A 26,173-nucleotide genomic window follows, 5' to 3' on the forward strand; every position below is an offset into this window, starting at 1 on the left:
TATCCTACACACTAGGGACAATTTACAAGTTTACCAAAGCTAATTAACCTACAAACCTGTTCCTCTTTGGACTGTGGGAGGAAACCGGAGCATGCGGAGGAAACCCACGCGGACACAGGGAGAATGTATAGACAGTACCTGTCGTCGGGATCGAACCTGGGTCTCTGGCGCTGTGGGGCAGCAACTCTACCGCTGCGCCACCGTGCCACCCTTGCAGCATAGGATTCAGGAGAGCCCCAGGATTGACACTAAAGAAGGTGGTTTGTAGTTACTGAAGATGGCTCCGTGGATTGTCACCTTGTCATTGTGGAGAAGCTTGTCTGGTCTGGAGAGCGACGCCATCTGGAGCTCTGCTCCTGGTAGGGCCACCCGTGGTGGTAAGGTCGAGGGGGAGGCCTCTGACAAAGAGCAATCCAACCAAGACCTCAACGGTGGAACAGGCGGAGGACGATGACTGACCTTAGTGGAGTGTCACAAGGGCTGGGAAGGCGGTGAAGGCAGCGGCAGAAAAGGGTCTCCGGTCGTCTTTGACTCCATGCCACTGGATCCCAACCCAGATCTGTCAGGGATCGTGGGGTGGCTGTCTGTGCACCCGTCTCCCCACGTTAAATAAAGTCACGCACAGGCGTCCTCCGACACCCATGGTCAGCCACGAGCGAAGGGGGCCTATGTGAAGATGGCTGCCAAAAATTGCTGCAGGATCTTGATTAGTTGGACAGGTTGATGGAATTACAGTGTTCCAAGTGTGGTCTCACCAATGACGTACTCTGTGGACAGCTCGATTGTAATCATGTACAGTCTTTCTGTTGAAGTTAGATGCAGAATAATAGTGTGACTCAGCGGCTCAGGCAGCATCTCTGGAGAAAAGGAATCAATGTCGTTTTGGGTCGAGACCCTTCAGACTGAGGGTCGGGGGGGGAGAGGGAAACTAGAGGTATGAAAAAGCTCAGAACAAATCGGAGCCAGCACCGATGACCAAGGAAAATGGAGCCTACAATGGTCCATTGTTGGGTCTGGAAGAGGTGATAATGAAGGGATATGGATGTCTTTCCACTGACTGGTTAGCACGCAACAAGAGCTTTTTATTGTTCCTGGGTATGACATGACAATAAACTAGTCTACCTTCCCATCATGATGTGCCTACGTTTGTACTCAATACCCTTCCCAATGATGGTTGTAGTTTTGGTTTCAGTTTAGTGTATTGTCATGTGTAACCGAGGTACAGTGTTGCGTGCTATCTAGAAACACAATACATGGTTACACTCATGATGGGCAATCGTGCCAACTGCCTTGGCACTATCCACTGTCCATTTGACTTTTAAGGAACTGTGCACCTGTACCACCAGATCACTCAGTTCCCCAACGCTCTCTGGAGCTCTACCACTTAATGCCCTAGTTTGACATACCTAACAAAGTGCAGCACTACCTGCATGTCAGCATTAAATCCCATTTGCCATTCCTAGGGTGTGGTGTGAAGAGCTGTTGGAAAAAATACAGTGGTTTGTAGGGGATATTTGATGGGAGAGTCGCAGGAGCCATCACACCCTAATGTCACCCCTTGGATATAGTCTATGCTTTAATTCATTGTGGAGACAAGACAAACATTCCAATGACTATCTTTCATTTGCTCGGTCTTAAATCCAGGTTACAAGCTGCAATCTTGCTTCATGCCAAACCCTCAATGTATTGAATTTCCATTGCAGAACACATAATCCCTAACTTGTTGTGAATTCTAAATGAAGCAGGTTGCCTCTACAGTCCTGAAGGCATGAGATCAAAAATGTAAAATAATGATTTTTTTCCCGGTGTGAGTGTGTGGCTGCTGACCTCATTGCATGTCCTCAATCAATGTGATAATAAATGGCTTCAAGTGAAGGCACTTCTGCAGAGGGCAGGACTGACAGTACTCAATAGCAATAGACCATCGAGCTGACACTGCAGACTCGTATCCAAATGGAAACTGTAAGGGAAAGAAATAGAGGGGAGAGAAATAGATCGGGTGAACGCACAGAGTCTCTTGCCTAGAGTAGGGGAATCGAGAACCAAGGTTTAAGGTGATGGGGGAAAAGATTTAATAGGAACCTAAGGGGTCACTTTTTTTGGTGGGTGTATGGAACGAGCTGCCGGAGGAGGTCGTTGAGGCAGGTACTATCACAATGTTTGAGATACAATTAGACAGGTGCATGGATAGGATGGGTTTAGAGGGATATGGGCCAAGCGCAGGGAGGTGGGACTAGTGTAGATGGGACATGTTGGTCAGCGTGGGCAAGCTGAGCCTGTTTCCGCTCTGTATGACTCCACTACTCTTATCAGCAAAAACTTAAAAGCAAGGAATTGAAGCTGTACTGGAGATGGGACGTGGAGCTAGTGTTCACCCCAGAATAGCTCACAACCTTTCTTTGCTCTGAGAATCTGAGACGGTCTATCAAGGGGCTTGTGAATAACGTCAGCTTTTCCTGGCTCTGCTTTCACCTCGGCACCAATCGAAGAATGCAGTGAGGCGGAGAGTAAAATGGTGCAAAAAGATTGCAGAGTCTGGCAATGTCATGCTCCATTGTCACTGTAGCAATGGTTCAATAGTACTTTATTGTCCCATGTACTGAGGTACGGTGAAATTCTTTATGCCTACAGTTCAATACAAGCATTCAATACAAGACGTATGCAGGTCTTAGATACAGTACAAGTGTACAGAGGTAGCACACTATGCAATAGTCGCCAGATTTGGCACCATTTTCAGACCCAGTTGTTGTAAGTGCAGAGTTTCTAAATGTGACCATGAAGTCCTGTTGCCCTGGTGGCGTTGCAGGGTCAGCCTGGCCAAGCGTAGCCAGTAGTGTCCTCCGCCTCTGCTCCACCGCTGTATGCAGATGCCAGGTCTTGCTCGGTCCACTTGCTCGGCCTCTTGGAGCGGCGCCCGGTCCAGCCGAGCCCCAGACTGATGCAAGGGCATCCAGCGGCCCACACCACCATCGAGGGGCACCGCGCTGCCTCCCGCTGCCGGTCAGCTTACCGGCCCTCTGTTCCGAATGTAACTCCCTCCTCTCCGGTCCTCGGGATGAGCAGGGGCTGAGCTCGGCGACTTCCCTCTGCCGGTGCCACAGAGGGCGAGCCAGGCCTGATGTCGAGGTATGGTCCTGGGAGCAATGGCCGTCCTTCAAAGATACCTTCTCCCCTCCTCATTTCTGGTCTTCCCACTCCTCTTTTTCCTGTTATATTACCGCTTCCCCCTCTTCACGTCGGCCCTCAAATTAGCTCTCTCATCACCGTTCCCCCGGAGTCCATGCGACCTTTCCATAGTTAGAGGAATTTTTCAGTCATTATTACATTAGTGTAAACCGAGGGGGGAGCTTGCTCGTTGCCAATTGACAGCAGATAATCCAGTTACTCTCCCAACAGTGGTGGAATCCTAAGAAAGGCACGAAATGCTGGAGTAAGTCAGTGGGTCAGGCAGCATCTCTGAGTAGAAGGAATGGGTGACTTTTCGGGTCAAGACCTTTCTTCAGACTGAGAGTCGGGAGAGGGAGACACAGAGATAAGGAAGGTTAAGGTGTGTGAAAACGAGATATCAAAAGAGATGAGGATCAAGGAAGCTGTAGAATAGATCATTGTAAGCTGGGAGAAGGTGACGACAAAGCAAACAGATAAAATGTTTTCGGGAACAGTCAGACTGGTTGGAGAACTGTGAATGTGGAGAGGTTGGAGAGAGTGGGAAAGCAAGCGTTACTTGAAGTTAGAGAAGCATAACCCTGGGGTGTAAGCTGCCCAAACGAAATATGAGGTGCTGTTCCTCCAATTTGAGCTGGGGCTCACTCTGACAATAGAGGAGGCCCAGGACAGGAAGGTCAGTGTGGGAATGGGGGGGGGGGGGGGGGGGGGGGGGCCTTGGTCTTTCTATATATCGGCTTGGTCTTTACCTCATATTTTGCTGCACTGAGTTTTGTTTACCCACTGAGTTACTCCAGCATTTTGTGCCATCAGTGAAGTGGCACAGTGGCGCAGCGGTAGAGTTGCTGCCTCACCACCACCAGAGACCCGGATTCAATCCTGACTGTGGGTGCTGTCTGTGTGGAGTTTGTGCGTTCTTCCCATGAATGCATAGGTTTTCTCCGGGTACTCCCGTTTCCACCCACACTCCAAAGACGTACAGGTTTGTAGGTTAATTTTTGTTGGTAAGTTGTAAAAACAAATGTCCCCTAGTGTGCGTGTAGGTTAGTGTATTGGGTGGTTGCTGGTCGGCCGGCACGGGCTCGGTGGGCCGAAGGGCCTGTTTCCACACTGTATCTCGAAAGTCAGTGGGGTAGGAAGTACTTTGGAGTGTGAATGTGGTAACACTGAAAGCTGTTCCTTCCTTATTATCATCATCTCTCCTCTCCTCCCCTTCTCCTTCTTCTCTCCTCACCCCCCCCCCCCACCAACCTTGCTTTGTCATTGGCGAATTGTCACTCCTGCTTAGCATGTGGTCCGAGCCAGAGGACTATTGATTTCCGGGTAAATAAAGCAGGGAGCTCTCTTCTCGTGGGTAAATAGCTATGGACGGCTTCTTTCTGGGAACTGGCTGCCAGTGACCTTGCCGGGGCCACTATCATAACACAAATAGATGGAGGCCTCGTTGGGACCGCTTTGCTCCCAGCTCGCCGGAACGATTTCATGGCCGTAATTTGTTCTGCCGCACTGCTCTATCAATCAGGCTGAATATGTGTACACATCAAAACGCAGGCGGGCTGCCAGAGGAATGGGTCTGGCAAGGTGCCCAGTGACAAACAATGAAGGAGAACACAATTTTCATGTGCTACTGAAGCGCGTGCACATTTGTGACAGATTGTTGTTGCAGCCCGACCCATCAATCTGTGTAATGGCAAATAACGCACACCGAGGCGTCTTAATGACTTGCTTTGGGTCACCGCTAATTTTCTCATTTATCTTTTGTTTAATAGACCCTCTCTTTCCTGCTTCTCCCTCCCCACAACTTTAATATATTTTAAAATTTCTGCCGCTGAAATCACAGCGAACGGTGGGACTTATTCTTCCCTCCTGCGCTTGAAAATATGATGTTTTTCTTTAAACAATGCCGCTCATCCATGCAATAAACAGTGGCAGCAGGATGAGTCCTAATTGAAGTGCGTGTGCAACAAGGTTTAATTATGGTGTGAATCTTAATGACATGTTTCTTGTCTGTGTTTCTACATCATCCAATTAGAAGCAGAGCCACTCTTGTAGGTTTGTTTACGGAGTGCGTTGTTTCTTAGCGGAGAGGTTAAAGCGAGGGTCAACGTCCCCTACTCCTTTCCCCAACACCCCAGTCTCCTCTTCTCCTTTGCAAGGTTAGCCACCCTTGCATTCACAGGCTGGCCTTTTAACAGCTTTGGTGTGAGTTGGGTTAGTGGACTCGAATCTAGAGGCCTGGGGTCTTTAACCCACAGATGTGACTTCGCATCCCACAATGCAGCTGAGGAATTTAATTTGAATAGTTAAAAAATAAGTTTTGAAGTTGGGTAGTCATGTTCCAGTTGTGCAAGACATTGGTGAGGCCACATTTGGGAGTATTGTGTTCAGTTTTGGTCACCCTGTTACACGAAAGATTTGTCAAGCTAGAAAGGGTGTGGAAAAGATTTACAAGGATGTTGCCAGGTCCCGAGGGCCTGAGCTATAGGGAGAGTTAGACTAGGACTTTTCCTTGGAGCGCAGGAGGATGAGGGGTGATCTAATAGGTAGACATAAAATGCTGGAGTAACTCAGCGGACTGGCAGCATCTCTGGAGAGAAGGAATGGATGATGTTTCGGGTCGAGGCCCTTCTTCAGACTGATGTCAGGTGAGTGGGCGGTACCGAGATAGAATGCAGTCGGAGACAGTCAGACTGGTGGGAGAACTGGGAAGGGAGAGGGAATGGAGTGAGAGGGAAAACAAAGGCTACTTGTTAGAGAAGTCAATGTTCATACCGCTGGGGTGTAAGCTACCCAAGCGAAATATGAGGTGCTGATCCTCCAATTTGTGCTGGGCCTCACTCTGACACTGGAGGCGGCCGAGGACAGAAAGGTCAGATTGGGAATGGGAGGGGGAGTTAAAGTGTTGAGCAACTGGGAGATCAGGTAGGTTAAGGCCGACTGAGCGGAGGTGTTCAACAAAACGATCACCGAGCCTCCACTTGGTCTCGCCGATATGAGGAAGTTGGCACCTGGAACACCGGATACAGTAGATGAAGTTGGAGAAGGTGCAAGTGAATCTCTGCCTCACGTGAAAAGGCTGTCGGGGTCCTTGGATAGAGTTGAAGGGAGAGGTAAAGGGACAGGTGTTGCATCTCAGCGGTTGCAGGGGAAAGTACCTGGGAAGGGGGTGGGAAGGGTGGGAAGCGAAGTTGACCAGGGAGTTGTGGAGGGAACGGTCTCTGCAGAAGGCAGGAAGGGGTGGAGATGGGAAGATGTGGCCAGTAGTGGGATCCCGTTGGAGGTGGCGATAATGTCGGAGGATTATTTGCTGTATGCGACGGCTGATGGGGTGGAAGGTGAGGACAAGGGGGACTCTGTCCTTGTTACGAATGGGGGAGGGGGAGCACGAGCGGAGCTGCGGGATAACGAGGAGACCCTAGTGAGAGCCTCATTTATAATGGAAGAGGGGAACCCCTGTTCCCTAAAGAATGAGGACATCTCCGATGATCTGGTATGGAAAGCCTCATCCCCGGCGCAGATGCGGTGTAGACGGAGGAATTGAGAGTAGAAGATGGAGTCTTTACAGGAAGCAGGGTGGGAAGAAGTGTAGTCAGGTGATCTAATAGAGGTGTACAAGATCATTAGAGCGGAATAGAGAGGGTAAATACAGTCTTTCACCCAGCATTGGGGAATCGTGAACAAGAGGGCATAGGTTTAAGTTGAGGGGGGAAAGTTTTAATAGGAACTTGATGGACAACTTTTTTAAACAAATGGTGGTAGGTATGTGAAATGAACTGCTAGAGGAGGGTGTTGGGGCAGAGACTATAACAATGTTTAAAAAGCATTTGGACAAGCACATGGATAGGAATGGTTTGGAGGTATATGGGCCAAACACAGGCATGTGGGACTATTGTAGATGGGCATGTTGGTTGACGTGGGCAAGTTGGGCTGAAGGACCTGTTTTCTCACTGTATGACTCAATAAACAAATCTTGATTTAAAAGAGAAAAAAAAATTCTTATACCAGTGATGGTAACCTTGACACTACCATGTTGGCTCAACTCCTCTGCTACAGTAACGCCTTACATGAAGGAATTGATGTCCCCAATGTAACTTCAGATCCACTTCTTCTTCTTCTTGCGTATGGCGTGCACAGCCTAAAGTTGTAGGACAACTTGTTCTATTTGATCTTCTGTGTGTGCACGTCGAGTTGATTGCATTAGTCGAAACAGGGCGGACCACGTGAAGGTTGCAATCTTCCACCCCTTCAGATCCACTAAAGTGTCTTCAGATCCACCACTGTGGTAGACTCTAGCCTTTCTCCTTGGCTCAGGGGCAGTTAAGGTTTGGTAATAATGCTTGCATTGCCAGCAATTAAAAATAACACCAAAAAAAACTTTTATAATAGGACGCCAGAAGTTCTGGAGGCACAAGATGCTGCAGATACTGGAATGTTGAACAAAAAAAAACCAGAGTGCTGGGTGAACTCAGCGGGTCAGGCAGCATCTGTGGGGGGAATGGTCAGATGACATTTTGGGTCACACATCATCGATCCATTCCCTCCACAGATGCCGCCTGCCCAGCGGAGTTTCTCCTGCGCTTTGTTTATTGCACAAGACCCGCTCTCCAAAACTGGTTGTAAAGAATAGACACGAGCACAACTGAGGAATGCTGACAGCACGTCTATGAGATGGAGCGTCGTTGGCAGGCGTGGAGAAGGGTCAGTTGTAGGAAGAGAGGGCAGAGAAGGAAGAGACAATTTGTGCCGAACGACCCAAAAAGCCAAACGCGGCGGTTGTTGAAAATCTACAAGAGTAAGAAATGCTCTAAATACCTCGCCTTGTAAGAATACCGCAGCAAGGCCGGGGACTTGAAAGGTTAACTCTGTGTCTTTGTCTGCAGACACTGCCTAACCTGCAGAATACTTCCAGAGATCAGTGTGTTTATTGCATAGAATCACTTGGGACCCATCAAATGCCACAGAGCACTTGATGCATAAGTAATTCTGTGAGAAGTGCATTGGGTTGTGAAGTGAGACTAATGCAGAGACCGTATCAAGCACAGCAAGATGTCACCAGCAACAATTAAGTGAATGATCCATGAATCTGCTTTGACTGACATTGGCTGGGACTAGAGGGCCAGAGAGTGATACAGCGTGGAAACAGGCCCTTCGGCCCAACTTGCCCACACCGCCCAATATTTCCCAGCTACACTAGGCCCACCTGCTTGCATTTGGCCCATATCCCTCCAAACCTGTACAATCCAATGCATGTACCTGTCTAACTGTTACTTAAATATTGGGATAGTCCCACCCTCAACTATCTCCTCTAAGGGACTCTGGGTAAATCCTTTAGCCTTGAAATGTGAAAACAATGAACTGCAGATGCTGGTTTACTGCTGGTGTAATTCAGCTGGTCGGGCAACGTCTCTAGAGAACAGGGAGAGGTGGCATTCCAGGTTGGGACCCTTCTTCAACCTGATAAAGAGCCCCGACCCAAAACATCACCTATCCATATTCTCCTGAGATAGACACAAAATGCTGGGGTAACTCAGCGGGTCTGACAGCATCTCTGGAGAAAAGCAATAGGTGACGTTTCGGGTCGAGACCGTTTTTCGGACCCTCAGGGTTAAAACGTGGTCGTAGGGCCGGAGATCTGGAGGAATCACAGATGGAGAGCAGCGAGAGTGGATGATGCAGAACTCTTGTCGGAGAGAGGAGGAGAGGTTCGATCAAATACCTTGAGGAGATTTCGCAGTGGAGCAGACAAACTGTGGGAAGAAACTGCAGGTGCTGGTTTACACCGAAGATAAACACAAAATGCTGGAGTAACTCAGCGGGCCAGGCAGCATCTTTTAGTTTAGTTTAGAAATATAGCACGGAAACTGGCCCTTCGGCCCACCAAGTGATTCCTGTAAACTAATACTATCCTACGCATTAGGGACAATTTACAATCTTTATCAAAGCCAACTAACCTACAAACCTGTACACCTTTGGAGTGTGGGAGGAAACCAGAGCACCCGAGGAAAACTCACGCATTCACAGGGAGAATGTACAAACTCTGTACTGACAGCACCTGTAGTCCTGTCGCCGTCAGGCAGCAACTCTACCGCTGCGCCACTGTGCTGCCCATGTCTGGAGAAAAGGAATAGGTGACCTTACGGGTTGAGACCCTTGAGGTTGAGACCCTTCTCCTGTAATGCAGCCTGACCCACTGAGCTACTCCAGCACTCCATGTCTTCCTGCAGCCTTGAATATCGGTGGATAGGACCGCTGTGCATCTTCTCATGAGAAAGATTCTTGTGAAGGACTGAAAATGGGCGATTTCCTGAATGACTGCTTGAATGGTTCCATAACGCTGTTATACTGCCGGCCACATTAACTTGCCACCGTGCCTCCACTGTGAATCCCACTCACTCCATGGGAACCTGAAGCATTCAATCGTTGGCAAGCGTTTTGGAGAAAGCCTAATGGGCCTGTTCCACTTGCGCGACTTTTTGAGCGACTGCTGGCACCCTTCATGGGTCATTCCAGGTTGGCGAAAATTTTCAACATGTTGAAAATCCAGCGGCGACCAGAATCAGACATGTTGCCGTGTGTCGCCTGTAGGGTCGTGAGTAGTCTCCTCAGCCGCTCAAAGAGTCGTAGCGTCTTTCTGGTCACCGCTGGATTTTCAACGTTGAAAATTTTCAGTGATTTGCAACAACTATGACGGGTGCCGGCAGTGGCCGAAAAAGTCACGTAATTGGGACAGGCCCATAACTTTATCAATCATTGTTATTTTAAATTGATTGAATCGTCAAATATTGTTAAGAGTCAAAACTCTTAATTGTTATAGGTACTGGCAATGGAACAATTCTTGCTGCAGCTTTATAGGCACATGAACGCAATAACGCACAAATATACATTGATCAATAATACAGTATATTAATAATTGATAATGCCCGTTAACGGACCATAATTGTGCAAAACCCAAGATTGCAGTGCATCCAAAACAATGTTAATGGAATTTCAGAGTTGCTGAGGTCGAGGTTCGTGTTGTGCAGCGTTCAAGAGCCCGATAGTTGCTGGGAAGGAGCTGGTGTTGAACCTAGAGGTCACGGTTCTCAGGCTCCTGTACCTAACAGTAGCGAGATGAGAGCGTGGCCAGGGTGGTGCTAATTGGAATATCCAGGTCCCTTTTCCTGCACGCAGAATAGTTGTTTAGTTTAGTTTAGAGATAAAGGCCCTTCGGCCCACCGAGTCCGCACCGACCAGCGATCCTCGCACATTAACGCTATCCTACACACACCAGGGACAATTTACACTGATACCAATTAAATTAACCTACAAACTATATATCTTTGGATTGTGGGAGGAAATGGAAGATCTCGGGAGTAAAAACCCATGCGGTCACGGGGAGAACGTACAAACCCCGTAGTAGGAATCAAACCTGGGTCTTTGGCGCTGTAAGGCAACAACTCTACCGCTGCACCACCGTGCCGCCCAAATCTCCAAATTGTGATGTCTGCTGCACCATGTTTTCCGAGTGCTGTACTTTTAACCTTTTCCAGACCACTAGACTTCAGAGGGATCGCTCCTCATACGTCCCCAGTGGCGTTCCTTTTGAGAGTCTTCCAGTTTAATTTACTTGCTGTTTTACTGCCTGTGAAGCCCAAGGGCTCAAGCAGCCTCATTCCTTTGACATCGCACTTGGAAATAATTTATTTAATCGCGTGAAGCACTGGCAGGCTCGATGGTAGCTCTCTAATGGAAATGTTTATGATTTTAAACCAGCCCCTCCCTGTCTCTGCCCACATCGCATTATTTTCCTTGCTTATGGGGGTGGCGGGAAGGGGGGGAGGAGGTGGGGGTGAAGGGTTGTGGGGCCTGAGTTAGCAACAGCATGCCAGGTCCTGTAGATACCATCGCCATGACAACAGCCACGGGTCATTCTAATTGTATTGATGCCTGTAAACAGCCGGATGTTAACATGAGACCTTTTCACAAGAAATGGTTTTGTGGCCTCTTGTTTCCTGATTTGAGTGTGCTCCTTTCAGCCAAAGTAAAACACGTTTGTGTGGAAGATGAGCCTTTCTTTCTTGATGCTACATGTGGTTTTGTTTCTAGTTTTGCCGCACTTGGCCTGGCTCTTGGACGTTGAGTTGCTCCCTGAGTTATAGGCGGGTTGTTACCTTTGTGACCCAGCCGGTGAGCTCCGGAGGGCAGCCTCCTGGAAAGCCACAGATTGTTGGAATACCTCGGTGACAATGTCAACACAGCGGCCATTTTATATTCAATAACTTGTCCAAGGGACGTGGCCATATAGAGGAGGCAGTTTAGAATCAGTCATTGTAGGGTCCATCTAACCTATAACACACGCTGGTTCTTCACTGCAAACGTTCTTTTCCCAAGGACGTTAGTAACCGTTAGACTTTTAGACTTTAGAGATACGGGGGGGGGGGGGGGTGATACAGGCCCTTCGGTCCATCAAGTCCGTGCTAACCAGCGATCCCCTCGCACTCGCACTATCCTACACACTCGGGGAGATTTACAATTTTACCGAAGCCAATTCACTGACTACCTGTACGTCTTTGGTACTATGGGCGGAAACTGGAGATCTCAGAGAAAACCCACGCAGGTCACAGGGAGAATGTACATCTCTGCACAGACAGCACCCGTAGTGAAGATCGAGCCCGAGTCTCTGGAGATGCAAGGCAGCAACTCTACCGCTGCCCCACCGTGCCACCCCAAGTATAGTGTACATAGTGTGTGTCACATTCAATAGGCATGGTGTGTTTTCCATTGTTAATAACCCTATTTATCTAACAAAGTACCCATTCATAATATATCTTGTATTTGCCAGCATTCAGTTTGCTTCTTGATTGGTGTTGCAACAGCCGATCACAATGGAGATACTCGGTTGATAAAGTCGCAGTGATTGTTTGTCAGTGCAGAACGCAAAATTATTGGAATGCAGCTGACTGATTGGGGGGGGGGGGGGGGGAAGAGTACACATGCAACGTTACTGTTGTGTGAGCTTCCCAGCTTGAAAACACATTCTTGTTATGTACCCATGCATCGTGTGGAGTTTGCTCTTTCTCCTTGCAACCAACTGATCTGCCCTCTTTCCTTCCCACAGCGCAAAGATGTGCTGGTAGGTTAATTGGCCACAGTAACTTACAACTGCTGTAAGATGTCCCACATGTTATTCTCTCTGTATCTGTGTGTGTTTGTAGTGTGATCTGTCGGACAGGAGATAATGGTGTGACTGCACAGCATATATATATTATATCTGCTCGGTCCCAATGCATTTGTGAAGATACTATTATCCTGCATCATTTTGATCACCGTGATCTCTCTAGTATTTTCTATTCTCAGAACAATTCGGATATGTTTGAGGTATTGCATTTTTGGGAAGGTAAACCAGGGCAGGACATTCACAGTAAACAGCAGGGCCCAGGGGAGTGTTGTAGAGAATAGGTAATAACGTGCAGCAGTAGGCCATTCGGCCCTTCGAGCCAGCACCGCCATTCACTGTGATCATGGCTGATCATCCCCAATCAGTACCCCGTTCCTGCCTTCTCCCCATATCCCCTGACTCCGCTATCTTTAAGAGCCCTATCTAGCTCTCTCTTGAAAGCATCCAGAGAACCTGCCTCCACCGCCCTCTGAGGCAGAGAACTCCACAGACTCACAACTCTCTGTGAGAAAAAGTGTTTCCTCGTCTCCGTTCTAAATGGCTTACCCCTTATTCTTAAACACAGTTCTCTGGAGGTGGTGTCACAGGTAGAGCGGACGATGAGACAGGCTTTTAACACATTGACATTCCTCAGTCAGGGATCTGAGTACAGATTGAACAAAGTTGCGACATTATGTTACATGTGTACAGGGTGTTGGTGAGGCTGCACTAGGATCGGCAGTGCAGCTTTCAGCTCAAATAGAGGGACTAGGTTTAAAGTAAGAGAGGAAAGACTTAATAGGGACCTGAGGAGCAACTTTCTTTACACAGAAGATAGCGGGTTTATGGAAAGCACGTCAAGAGTCAAGAGTGTTTTATTATCATATTTCCCTGAGAGCAATGAAATTCATCCTTACTGCAGCAATAACAGAATATGTAATCATAATAAATAATATAACAAAAACTCAAAAAAAAAAAAGAACAAACAATAACTGTGCAATGATAATAATAATAGTCTATTGTAGTTATGAGGTTGTAGTGTTTAATAGCTTGATGGCTGTAGGGAAGAAGCTGTTCCTGAACCTGGGCGTTACAGTTCTCCTGTACCTTCTTCCCGACTGCAGTGGTGAGATGAGTGTGTGGTTAGGATGGTGTGGGTCTTTGATGATGTTGACTGCCTTTTTGAGGAAGTGACTACGATAGATCCCTTCGATGGTGGGGAGGTCAGAGCCGATGATGGCCTGGGCAGTGTTTACAAGTTTTTGCAGTCTTTTCCGCTTCTGGGTGTTCAAGTTGCCGAACCAGGTCAGAAGTGGTTGAGGCAGGTACCACGTTGCAACCAGTCCGAAGTGGTTGAGGCAGATACAATAACGACATTTAAAAGATGTTTAGACAGGTACATGGGTAGGAAAGGTTTGGAGGGATAGGGACCAAACATTGGTATGTGGAACTAGCTTGGATGGGGCATTTTGGTTGGCATGGACAAGCTGGGCCGAATGGCCTGATTCTGTGCTGTTGACTCCATGACTGTAATTCAAATCTCTCCAACTTCCCACATAACTAAAGCCCCTTCTCATGGTTGTTGCTGTGTGATGCCTCCTCTGCATGCTTTCCAAGGTCTTAATGATGTGTGATGTTCAGACATGGACATGGTCCTCAAACAGGGCCCCAAACCAATTATTTGCCCCTCCTCTCGTCCAGCTTTCTAGCCCCCTACCACAATCTGTCTGAAAAAGGATCCCGACCCGAAACTTCACTTATCCGTGTTCTCCCGAGATGGTGTCTGCTCGGCAGAGTTACTCCAGCACTATGTGTCTTTTTTGTAAACCAGTATCTGCAGTTCCTTGTTTCTACATCTGCAGTTCCTTGTTTCTCCAGTTGATTGCTTGCATGTTGGAGTCACCTTGTCTATTGAAATTCAGCTGAAATTGACTTATGTGGAGCTGAATTTCAGGTGCAGTGTTCAGCATTGTCTGTTTAATGCATCAACAGAGGATACGTATATTCTATGAATTAGTTTATTCTGGTGCAAAGTATAAGTAGTTCTGGGCCAAAGCCCTGGTAAAACTAACCTTGTGCAGGTGCATATGTCACATAATATTGTTTAAGAAGGAACTGCAGATGCTGGAAAATCGAAGGTAAACAAAAATTCTGGAGAAACTCAGCGGGGGCAGCAGCATCTATGGAGCGAAGGAAATAGGCAACGTTTCGGGCCGAAACCCTTCTTCATTCTGAAGGAAATAGGCAACGTTTCGGGCCGAAACCCTTCTTCATTCTGAAGAAGGGTTTCGGCCCGAAACGTTGCCTATTTCCTTCGCTCCATAGATGCTGCTGCACCCGCTGAGTTTCTCCAGCATTTTTGTGTTCATATGTCACATAATAAGTTGACACACAATGAAGACCAATGTGACTGTGATGTGAGGTGCAAGGACTAGGTTAATCCACTTGTAAATGTATATGTACCACCATTGAATGATTAAACCACTGTGAAGTCACACTTGTCTTTTTTTTAATCTATTGCAGGCGGAAATCGTGAAGAGACTTAGCACAATATGTGCACAAATTATACCTTTCCTCTCCCAAGAGGTAAGACTGCTTTTCTTGTTACTAAGCAAAATAAAGTGATTTAAGAAAGGAATTGATTCCAGCTCGGTTCATGCAGCTTGTCCCAACTTCTAAATACGAGTGAGACCCTTGCCCTCGCTGGTATTTGTCCTTTGTTCAGCACACTTGTTTGACTACGCAGCGAAGCATAAAACCCAACTGAAAACAAGCATTACAAAAACATACATGCTTTAAGAAATCAATCAACAACAAAAAAAAATTTCAACGAGGATGCCCATTATTGAAATGGTTGATCGCTGATTGGTACCAGAAACTCAATTTCTGTTAAGTACTTATAGTAAATAAAGTCCCTCTTTTCCAGTGGCATTTACCTGCACAGAGTCTCTTTCACTGACAGACTTGTACATGCACAGGTCATCACTTGTTGACCATTACTGGCTGCATTACTGCTCCTCCCTTTACCTGCCATTGACTTGCCACAGACCAGCTCCTATACCTTCTTTCATGCTTCATTACTGACTAGTCCTTACAGTTCCTTGACCTGTTTCAATAACCAGCATCTATCCTGTGTCTATCCTGTAATAGATTATTCCCTTATCATGTATCTGTACACTGCAAATGGCTCGATTGTAGGCATGTATTGTCTTTCCGCTGACTGGTTAGCACGCAACAAAAGCTTTTCACTGTACATCGGGACACGTGACAATAAACCGGACTAAACTGAAGACCACTTTCACTGACTGCGATCTCCCTGAGCAGTCCGTCTCTCGCTGTCTCCCTGCCATTGACTCGATCTACACCTCGCGTTGCCTCGGGGAGAACAGCCAACGTAATCAAGGACCTTTCCCAGCTCGGTCCTTCTCCTACCCGCTCCGTACCAGCAGACTAAGAAGCAGATTCTTCCCCTCTGTTATCAGACTTTTGTATGGCCCTTCCATAAGCTCGGTCCCAATTCTCCAACCTTCCTTATTGCGGACATTGGACATTTTCTCTGGAAGTGGGGGTAGTTGAGGCGGGCACTGTGATGGCATTTTGGGGGACACTTGGACAGGTGCATGGATGGGGGAGGGGTATGGAGGCACATGGGCCAGGCACCGACAAATGGGTCTAGCATGTGCAATTTGGGCCGAAGGGCCTGTCTCCGTGCTATGCGACTGACTCAATAACTATCATGCTGCTGTGCTGAGAAACTATATTCCGCATCGTGGTATATTTCTTTTAGCTCTACCAGTTGTACTTGCGTTTGGCTTGATTGTATCACATTGTCTTTCCACTGACTGGTTAGCACGCAACAAAAGCTTTTCACTGTACCTTGGTGCACGTGACAATAAACTAAAGGGCATGTCCCACTTGGGCGTCATTTGCGCGTCACACAGATGGCGCGCGAAGATTTTGAACATCCCAAAATCCTGGGGCGCTGCGTGCGACCACGCGTCACTGCCTACGTCACCACGCACCATGCGCGCATAATGTGCACCATGCACACATCACGTGCGCGTCACGATGTGACGTGTAAATGATGTCGCGTAAATTACGCGCAAATGACGCTCAAGTGGGACAGGCCCTTAAACTAACTAAACAAAATTATTTGTGTAAAGTATTATCTGATTTGAACGTATAGCACACAGACAAAACCTTTTCACTGTAACACGAACATGAACAATAATAAACCTAAACCTTCATCCTATTGTAAGGACTGTCATTTGTCCCCATACTGCTCTCGACTAACTTTAAAAAACACCTGTTCTTCAAATTCAACCAATGTAATAGATTGGCCCTAGGTAAGACAAACGCTAACTATTTGTCCATAGCTTTAATATGCAATTTGCTCTGTCACTTTCAAGGTACTTAGTAGTTTAGTTTTAGAGATACTGTGTGGAAATTGGCCCTTCGGCCCATCGAGTCCACGCCAACCAACGATCACCCGCACACTAGTTCTATCCTACGCACTTGGGGGCAATTTACAGAATCCAATTAACTTTCAAACCTGCACGCCTTTGGAATGTGGAGGGAAACCGGAGCACCCAGACAAAAACCACACAGTCACAGGGAGAACGTGCAAACCCCACACAGATAGCACCCGTAGTCAGGATCGAACCCGAGTCTCTAAAGCTGTAAGGCAACAACTCTAGCGCTGCACCACTGTGCCACTTTGGTGAGATAGGATACTATGATCTACTCAGCAGTTCAAGCAGCATCTGTGAAGTGAGAGACAGAATTAATATTTTGGTTTAACAATCCCTCAGCTTTGTTATCAGAATAAAAATACTCATGAAATGAGGATAGACAACATCGAGTCTGAGAAAATATATTTATACTCTTTTAGCCCGATGAAGGGTCCTGACCTGAAACGTCATCCTTTATCTCCAGAGATGCTGCCTAACTAACCCGCTGCGTTACTCCAGCGCTTTGTGTCTATCTTTGGTATAAACCAGCATCTGCAGTTCCTTGTTTCTACATAGAGACCGTGAAGACAGATTATTGACTTGAAATGCCGCCCTGTATCTCTCAACATTTATGCTCACTGCTTGCTGAGTATTAACATTTTCTGACTGTAAGTTTGAAAATCTTTTAGAATTGTATCCTGGGCATTGCCGACTATTTCCCCAGGCTGAGCAAACCTCTAGTCCTGATGTCAGTTGTCCATTCAGTGACAGCAACTGAGGCTGGATTGTAACAATCCAAGTGTTGTTGTGTTTCTGGCATTGACAAACGCAATGGGCGTGGGCAATCGCCATGACACAACGGTGCAGCTGGTAGAGCCACTGCTTCACAGCATCGGAGGGCGGCGCAGTGGTGCAGTGGTAGAGTTGCTGCTTTACAGCGCTAGAGACACGGGTTTGATCCTGACTGCCAGTGTTGTCTGCACGGAGATTGTACGTTCTCCCTGTGACCACGTGGGTTTTCTCTGGGTGCTCCCGTTTCCTCCCACACTCCAAAGACGTGCAGGTTTGTAGGTGAACTGGCTTCTGTAAATTGCCCCCAGTGTACAGGTTGATCGCTGGTTGGCTCAGACTCGATGGGCCGAAGGGCTAGTTACCTCGTTGTAAAAGTCTAAAAAAACTGGGTTCAATTCTGACTTCTGGAGTTTGCATGTTTTCCCTTTGACTGCGTGGATTTCTTCCCAGGCCTCCAGTTTCCTCCCACAATCCAAAGTCAGTGGGTTTGTAGATTAATTGGCCTCTGTGAAATTGCCCCTCTTGTTTTGGGAGAAAATGGGATAACATAGAATTAGTGTGAACAGGTGACAATGGTTGGCATGTCTCGATGGGCCGAAGGGGCTGTTGCTAAGACCAAGCTAAAAATAAAAATACTAAACACACAGCAATGTGTCCCACTGTGTTCCCCTTAACAGGGAGACTGATAACATCAAACCCCCGAGGCACCAGAAAGTGTTATAGCTAATATGTTGGCTAGGTATCAAACAAAGTTTAGTTCAGAGATACAGCATGGAAACAGGCCCTTTGACCCACTGTCCTACCCCCGTTCACATTAGTTATACGTTTTTCCACTTTCGCATCCACTCCTTACTCACCAGGGGTAATTTACAGAGGCCTCTAGTTACAGGTTATCCCACTTTCCCACTCACTTCCGACACACTACAGAGGCCAATTAACCTAAAACCCACACGTCCTTGGGATGTGGGAGGAAACCGGAGCACCCAGAGGAACCCCGCACTGTCACAGGGAAAATGTGCAAACTTCACACACACGCGCGCACACACACACACACACACACACACACACACACACACACAGCACCTGTAGTCAGGATCGAACCCTCGTCTCTGGTGTGTGAGGTTGACTGCACTACCAGCGGTGCCATTGTACCACGACCCTAATCAAAGGTTAACTTTGCTCTGAGTCAGAAGGTTTGTAGATTTGATTCCCTTCATAGACATGCACGTTAAAATGATGCAGACACTGTGAAATACTAATGGAGTGCTGCTGTATTCCCAGAACTGTAGTCTTTTGGATGAAGCATTAAAGTATTGACAGCATCAAAGATCTTTTTCAAGGACGAGCGAGGGATTTCTCCAGGATTGGTGTTTGTGAAAGCTTGCAGTGAGCATGTTGACACTTCATTGACTGTAAATTCCTTTGGGATTTCTTGAAGTCTTAATAGGCTATAAATAAATATACTCTTTTTTTTTTTCAAAGACTCAGACTGATTGCAAAATCAACTACACACGCCTTCCTAAGTTCTGCTCTCCTAAGCAACCCATCACTACAATTCTCATGCAAGCTTAATGCTTCTAAGTCCCATCGTAAGATCCACAAGTTGGTAAATAAAAGCAGCAGAGGCTGAGAAAGGATAAACTGGATCCTAACAGGTTGTTCCCTAATGCAGTGTAGCTTTCTTTACGACTTTATTTGAAAGGACACCTGGGGGAGGATTTTCGAGTCTAACGCAAAGACTAATTCTAAATATGGATACACAAAAGACTGCAGATGCAGAAATCTTGAGGGGGAAAAAAATGACGTGATTGGTTTACATTCCCATCTCGATCTGTCTAGTCTAATCTTGGCCTCCATTGCTTAAGTGAGGCCACACTTCAAAGTAGAAGACCAGCAACTCATATTCTGCTCGGATGACTTCGAACCCAATGGCATGAACATTGAATTCTCCAATATCAGGCGAACCACCTTCCCTAGCTGCCCTTCTCATCTTCCCAGTTGGTCTAATACTTCCCCCCCCCCTCTCCCCATCCCTCCCTGTTCCTTTTCCTTGCTTCTCTCCCTTATCACCCACCCCTACCCGATCCGATCACCCTTCTACCCACATTGGGATGATCAGCCATGATCACATTGAATGGCAGTGCTGGCTCGAAGGGCCAAATGGCCTACTCCTGCACCTATTGTCTATTGTCTATTATCTATACTTCCTCCCTCAGGTTCTACATTCCAATCTTCCAGCCTCTTTATCAGAACCTACCATCTGCAGCCCTTTTGGCTTCTCCACCTTTTGCCTCTAGAAGCCTCCCGACCGGAAACGTCACCTATCCATGTTCTCCGGAGATGCTGCCGGCACTTTGTGTCTTCCATTACATCCAGCATTGGTCACTATCTTCACCCTTGTTTCCCCCTCCCCCACCTGGCTGTTAATCGACCCCTCTTTATCTGGCTACGCCTATCACTTGCCACCGTTCCCCTCGCTTCTTCCAACTAGCTTTCTCCTCTCCGCTCCTCTCCACAGTCCTGAAGTTCATTAGTAATAGGAGCAGAAGTAGGCCATTTGGCCCATCGAGTCTACTCCACCACCACCAAAAAAATATAGGAGCAGGGAGGTTCTACTGCAGTTGTACAGGGTCTTGGTGAGACCACACCTGGAGTATTGCGTACAGTTTTGGTCTCCAAATCTGAGGAAGGACATTATTGCCATAGAGGGAGTGCAGAGAAGGTTCACCAGACTGATTCCTGGGATGTCAGGACTGTCTTATGAAGAAAGACTGGATAGACTTGGTTTATATTCTCTAGAATTTAGGAGATTGAGAGGGGATCTTATAGAAACTTACAAAATTCTTAAGGGGTTGGACAGGCTAGATGCAGGAAGATTGCTCCCGATGTTGGGGAAGTCCAGGACAAGGGGTCACAGCTTAAGGATAAGGGGGAAATCCTTTAAAACCGAGATGAGAAGAACTTTTTTCACACAGAGAGTGGTGAATCTCTGGAATTCCCTGCCACAGAGGGTAGTCGAGGCCAGTTCATTGGCTATATTTAAGAGGGAGTTAGATGTGGCCCTTGTGGCTAAGGCGATCAGAGGGTATGGAGAGAAGGCAGGTACGGGATACTGAGTTGGATGATCAGCCATGATCATATTGAATGGCGGTGCAGGCTCGAAGGGCCCAATGGCCTACTCCTGCACCTAATTTCTATGTTTCTATGTTTCTAATCAAGGCTGATCTATCTTTCCCTCTCCGATATACCTGCCTTCTCCCCATAACCCTTGACACCCTTGTTAATTAAGAATCTGTCGATCTCCGCCTTAAGTACTCAATAAGGGCCTCCACAGCCATCTGTGGCAATGAATTTCACTGATTAACTACACTCTGAATAAAGAAATTCCTGCTCCTCCTTTTTAAATGTACATCCTTTTATTCTCTGCCTGTACTCTCTGGTCCTAGACTCTCCCAGTGGTGGAAACATCCTCTCCGCATCCACTCTGCCCATGCCTTTCACCATTTCACAATATTTTGAGGACATGTCAGGTGCTATATCTGAGCTAGAATCAATTCCTTCCATTTCTTCCTTCCAAGCATTTATTTTTCCTCTGTCCTCCATTACGCTGTCCACGCCTTTCACTATTCGGTAAGTTTCAATGAGGTCCCGACCCACAGACACTGCCTGACCCGCTGTGTTCCTCCAGCATTTTGAGTCCGAAGAAGGGTCTTGACCCAAAACGTCACCCATTCCTTCTCTCCAGAGATGCGGCCTGTCCCGCTGAGTTACTCCAGCTTTTTGTGTCTATCTTCAGTTTGAAGATCCATCTGGAAACCCTCGGCATAAGTGTATTTTTTTAAAACAATGCTTCATTCTGCCTGAAACTTCAAACATTATACTCAGGCAAGCAGAACATTCCCTTCTCTGAGGGATTCGAACACAGATACACAGTTTACAGATCCAACAATGCCGAGCAAGCATCCTGCGGATCGTATTTCAGCAAGTCCCATCTAAACATCCTAAACCACAATTTCCTAGATTAGTGTAAAATACTCTCATTAAAACCAGTGTGTAAATAGACCTGAGGAAAACAAAGGGCTTGCGGAATGATGCCCCAGAGTGATTTGCACAGCTCAACAAATTGGTGTGAGTGGGGGAGGTGGGTGGGGAGCAATCAGAGAGAGGTACTGGGTCCTCCAGGGGAGAGGGCAAAAGGTCAGGAACATTTCCTCAATGTGCTTGTATCATTCAGCGCGGCAAGGTGGATCAGCGATAGAGTTGCTTCCTTGCAGCGCCCGAGACCCTGGTTCGATCCCGACTGCGGGTGCTGTCTGTACGGAGTCTGTACGTTTACCCTGGTTTTCTCCGGGTGCTCCGATTTCTTCACACACTCCAATGACTTGCAGGTTTGCAGGTTAATTGGCTTCAGTGAAATTGTAAATTGTCCCTAGTGTGTAGGATAGTGCTAGTGTACGGGGTGATCACTGGTCAGCGCGGACTCGGTGGGCCGAGGGGCTCGTTGCCACGCTGTATCTCTAGTCTAAAGTCTTTAAGAATTGTGCGCAAGAATTGTGATGGTAAATAAGGAAGAGGTGCGGGCTGCTTGACAGATATGATTAAAGAGAGGGTTGTGGAAGCCAACACAAAATAGAACATCATGGTTGATTTGACCTGGCTGCAAGAACTGAGCTCTCTAATATCCTCTGGTAGTGAATTCAGAGTTCATCTAATCAGTGAGCAAACATCTCGGCCCCCCAAGTACCACCTGACTACACAAGTTACACAGTCGCTTTAGGATATTGTCGCCACTTCATGTCATGTCCAGACCTGCTTCTTTCACTCACTGTTTTCAAGAAGGAACTGCAGATGCTGGAAAATCGAAGGTACACAAAAATGCTGGAGAAACTCAGCGGGTGCAGCAGCATCTATGGACCGAAGGAAATAGGCAATGTTTCGGCCCGAAACGTTGGCTATTTCCTTCGCTCCATAGATGCTGCTGCACCCGCTGAGTTTCTCCAGCATTTTTGTGTACCTTCTTTCACTCACTGACTAGTTGGAGGCAAGCAATGTTTTTTTTTAAAATAAAGTGAGTCAGCTTTCAATTGGAGAATGAAAAGGGAGGCATTCATTTTAACAGCACGTTTCACAACCTCAGCTGGTCCCCACCAAGCCTTGCAGCCAAACAGGCGCTTTTTGAAATCTGTTTGGAGATTACAGCCACCAATTTATATCCAGCAAGCACTGGCAAGTGGCAAATTACTAACGAGAAGATTATCTGCTGTGGTGACGTTGATGGTGGCCAAAGCGTGAGGGAAACCTTTGGCTCAAACTAATGGTTCATTGATGTTTTTATTGTCACAAGTGTGGAGCACAAACCCACTGTGAAGTTTATTTATGATCAACCGTGCAGTCGTGACTTGCCATACACAAGCACATCCCCAATTAGCAGGTGTACGGAAATAGTCCACCACTCCCGCGTGCAAGAGGTGCCATGTTTCGCTGCCAATTTCCAAGTCCAGTCCGCGCTCTAGTTGTCACGAGCTTGCCCATTCCAGGCAAGCCCCAGACTGCTGCAGGGCCTCCAGCCATTGCCTTCCTTGGACATTTACAGCAGAGACCAAATCCTTTGTCTGAAGACAGGTTAATGCAACACCTGTCCCTTTACCTCCCCCCTCGACTCCATTCAAGGACCCAAGCAGTCGTTCCAGGTGCGACAGAGGTTCACCTGTATCTCCTCCAACCTCATCTACTGCATCCGCTGCTCGAGATGTCAGCTGATCTACATCGGGGAGACTAAGCGGAGGTTGGGCGATCGTTTCGCCGAACACCTCCGCTCGGTCCGCAAGAACCTACCTGACCTCCCGGTGGCTCAGCACTTCAACTCCCCCTCCCATTCCCCATCCGACCTCTCTGTCCTGGGTCTCCTCCATTGCCAGAGTGAGCAACACCGGAAATTGGAGGAACAGCACCTCATATTCCGCTTGGGGAGTCTGCATCCTGCGGGCATGAACATTGAATTCTCCCAATGTTGTTAGCCCTTGCTGTCTCCTCCCCTTCCTCAGCCCTCGGGCTGTCTCCTCCCATCCCTCAGCCCCCGGACTCCTCCTACTCCTTTTTTCTTCCTTCTCCCCGCCACCCCCTATCAGTCTGAAGAAGGGTTTCGGCCTGAATCATTGCCTATTTCCTTCGCTCCATAGATGCTGCTGCACCCGCTGAGTTTCTCCAGTATTTTTGTGTACCTTTGTCTGAAGAAGTTGTCTCAACCCAAAATGTCACCTATTCCTTTTCCCCAGAGATGCTGCTGGGACCCGCTGAGTTACTCCAGCTGTTTTGTGCCTACCTACCTGAGGTTAAGTAAATCAGATAAGGGCCTGCCTGGTTCTGTGGCTTAGCATGAAATAGGCTGAAGATATTGTCTTCCTTTGCGTGTCTGACCCTTGCATCTTATTGAACTCTCTGCAAATCCCCTTGTCCAACACGCATACACTGTGCCTGGGGAACAGTGTGCTCTTGATGAAGGAGAATGCTGGCAGTAACAGTTTCTCCTCCGTGGAACCTCTGCAAAGGGCAGTGAGAGATGTCTGAGTTGAAACTACTAAATTAATGAACTGCCCAGGATTAATTACAGTGCTGAACCTGAGACGGTCAAACATTAAATCAATTTGACTCGCCAGAAAACGAGCTTATTAAAATCATGTTACCATTTGCGGAGGATATTGGATTTATTAGACGAGTTTTCCAGCTTTGTTCCTGATTTGTCTCCCTTAATTTCTTATTTGCGCTTGGATTGAAATCATGAGCCAACATCCTGAAGGAGACTTGGAACTGCTCCACATTTTAACATTTTTATTGTGGTTTTCTCCTTTGCTCTGCACTTGGCAGCCAAGGAGAACTGGGGGAGGAGTTGAGGGATGGGATAAGAGTGTCAGAGAAAAGGCGGATGGCCTCTGATGCTATCTTCACAGAATTAGGTCATTTGGCCCACTATGTCTATCCCGTCTCTTAGCTCAAGCAGTATAGATCTAATGCTACTGCCCCATTAGATGTCTGCTGCTTAATAAAAAGTAATACGACACAAAGTGCTGGAGTTACTCAAAGGGCCTGTCAGCATTTCCAGAGGACATGGATAGGTTACGTTTGGGGTCGGGACCTTTATTCAGACTGGAGAAGGGTCCCAACCCGAAACGTTAACTATCCATGTTCTCTGGAGATGCGGCCCGGATCACTGAATTACTCCAGCACTTTGGCTCTTTAGACTTTTAGAGATACAGCGTGGAAACAGGCCCTTGGGCCCACGTGTCCACACCAATCAGCGATCACCACCTACACTAGCAGTATCCTGCACAATAGGGACAATTTTCAGTTTTTTTTTTAACTGAAGCCAATTAACCTACAAACCTGTACGTCTTTGGAGTGTGGGAGGAAACCGATTCACCTGGAGCGAGCCCACGCTATCACAGCGAGAACTCCATACAGAGAGCACCTATAGTCGGGATTGAACCCGGGTTCAATCCTGACCTCCGCTGCTGTCTTTGTGGAGTTTGCATGTTCTACCCCTGATAGCGTCCATTCCCTCCGAGTGCACTGGTTACCTCCCACATCCAAAAGCCATGTGGGTTTTAGGTTATTTGGCCACTCTAAATTGCTCCTAGAGTGTCGTCGGACAAGTAGTGTGCACGGCTGAGTAATGGTCATTATTTCATTGAATGCTAGGAGGAGGGAAGAAACAAAGTTCTTGCATCCCTGTGGAGGTAGCGCGGATCTCTGTGCTTTATTGATGGTGACTGTGTCTCAGCCCCGAGCTCAAGAGATCCCGCCTTAAACCTCCCCCATCTTTCAATTGCTGCATAAACCTATCTAATTGCTAAACAGACTTTTTTTTGGCCTGCATTGCAATCACCTTGCGCGATTCAGTGTCAGTTCTTGTTTGATTCTGCTTTATTTTTCGACTTTTAGAGATACAGAGTGAAATTGGTCCGTTTGGCCCACCGAGTCCGCACCGACCAGCGATCACCCCATACACTAACACTATCCTACACACTAGGGACAATTTACAATTTGCAGGAGCCGATTAACTGACAGACCTATGCGTCTTTGGAGTGTGGGCAGAAACCAGAGCACCCAGAGAAAACCCACGCGGTCACAGGGAGAATGTACAAAGTCTGTGCAGGCAGCACATTTAGTCAAGATCAAAGCCGGGTCTCTGACGCTGTAAGGCAGCAACTCTACCACAGCAGCACTGTGCCGCCCTTAGTCTAGTGAGGCGGTATGCGATGATTTACTGGGTCACCATTGCTGATGTTGGGGGGCAATGCCCGTTGATAATAGTTACAGGAGAAACCTTGAGATCCTGATAACTGTTAGAGAAACTGCGTAACCCGTTCAATTCACACGGTGGCCTCGACCTCAAATGGTTTTGCTTAAGGGCCTGTCCCACTTACGCGACCTTTACAGGCGACTGCCGGCACACATCATAGGTTGCCGAAATTTTCAACATGTTGAAAATTCAGCGGCGACCAGAAAGACGCTACGACTCTTTGGAGACGTCTCACGGCCATAGGCTGTATGTTCGTAAGAGGTCCCCGATGGTCGTGAGAGGTCTCCAGAGTCGTAGCGTCTTTCTGGTCACCGCTGAAGTTTCAACATG

General features: G+C 47.4%; 1 protein-coding gene across 7 annotated transcripts in view; it reads left to right on the forward strand.

The window, feature by feature from the left end:
* Positions 1-26,173, forward strand: part of LOC116989284 (transducin-like enhancer protein 4) — a 222,479-nt gene that overhangs the window by 70,329 nt on the left and 125,977 nt on the right. For all 7 annotated transcript variants that reach the window (XM_033046498.1, XM_033046501.1, XM_033046499.1 and 4 more), the window contains exon 5: positions 14,825-14,887. In XM_033046498.1, coding sequence (XP_032902389.1) covers positions 14,825-14,887 — 63 coding nt within the window. The remainder of the gene's footprint in view (positions 1-14,824; positions 14,888-26,173) is intronic.

This window comes from Amblyraja radiata, chromosome 29, assembly GCF_010909765.2.
Source record: "Amblyraja radiata isolate CabotCenter1 chromosome 29, sAmbRad1.1.pri, whole genome shotgun sequence".
In the NCBI taxonomy this organism is placed as follows: Eukaryota; Metazoa; Chordata; class Chondrichthyes; order Rajiformes; family Rajidae; genus Amblyraja; species Amblyraja radiata.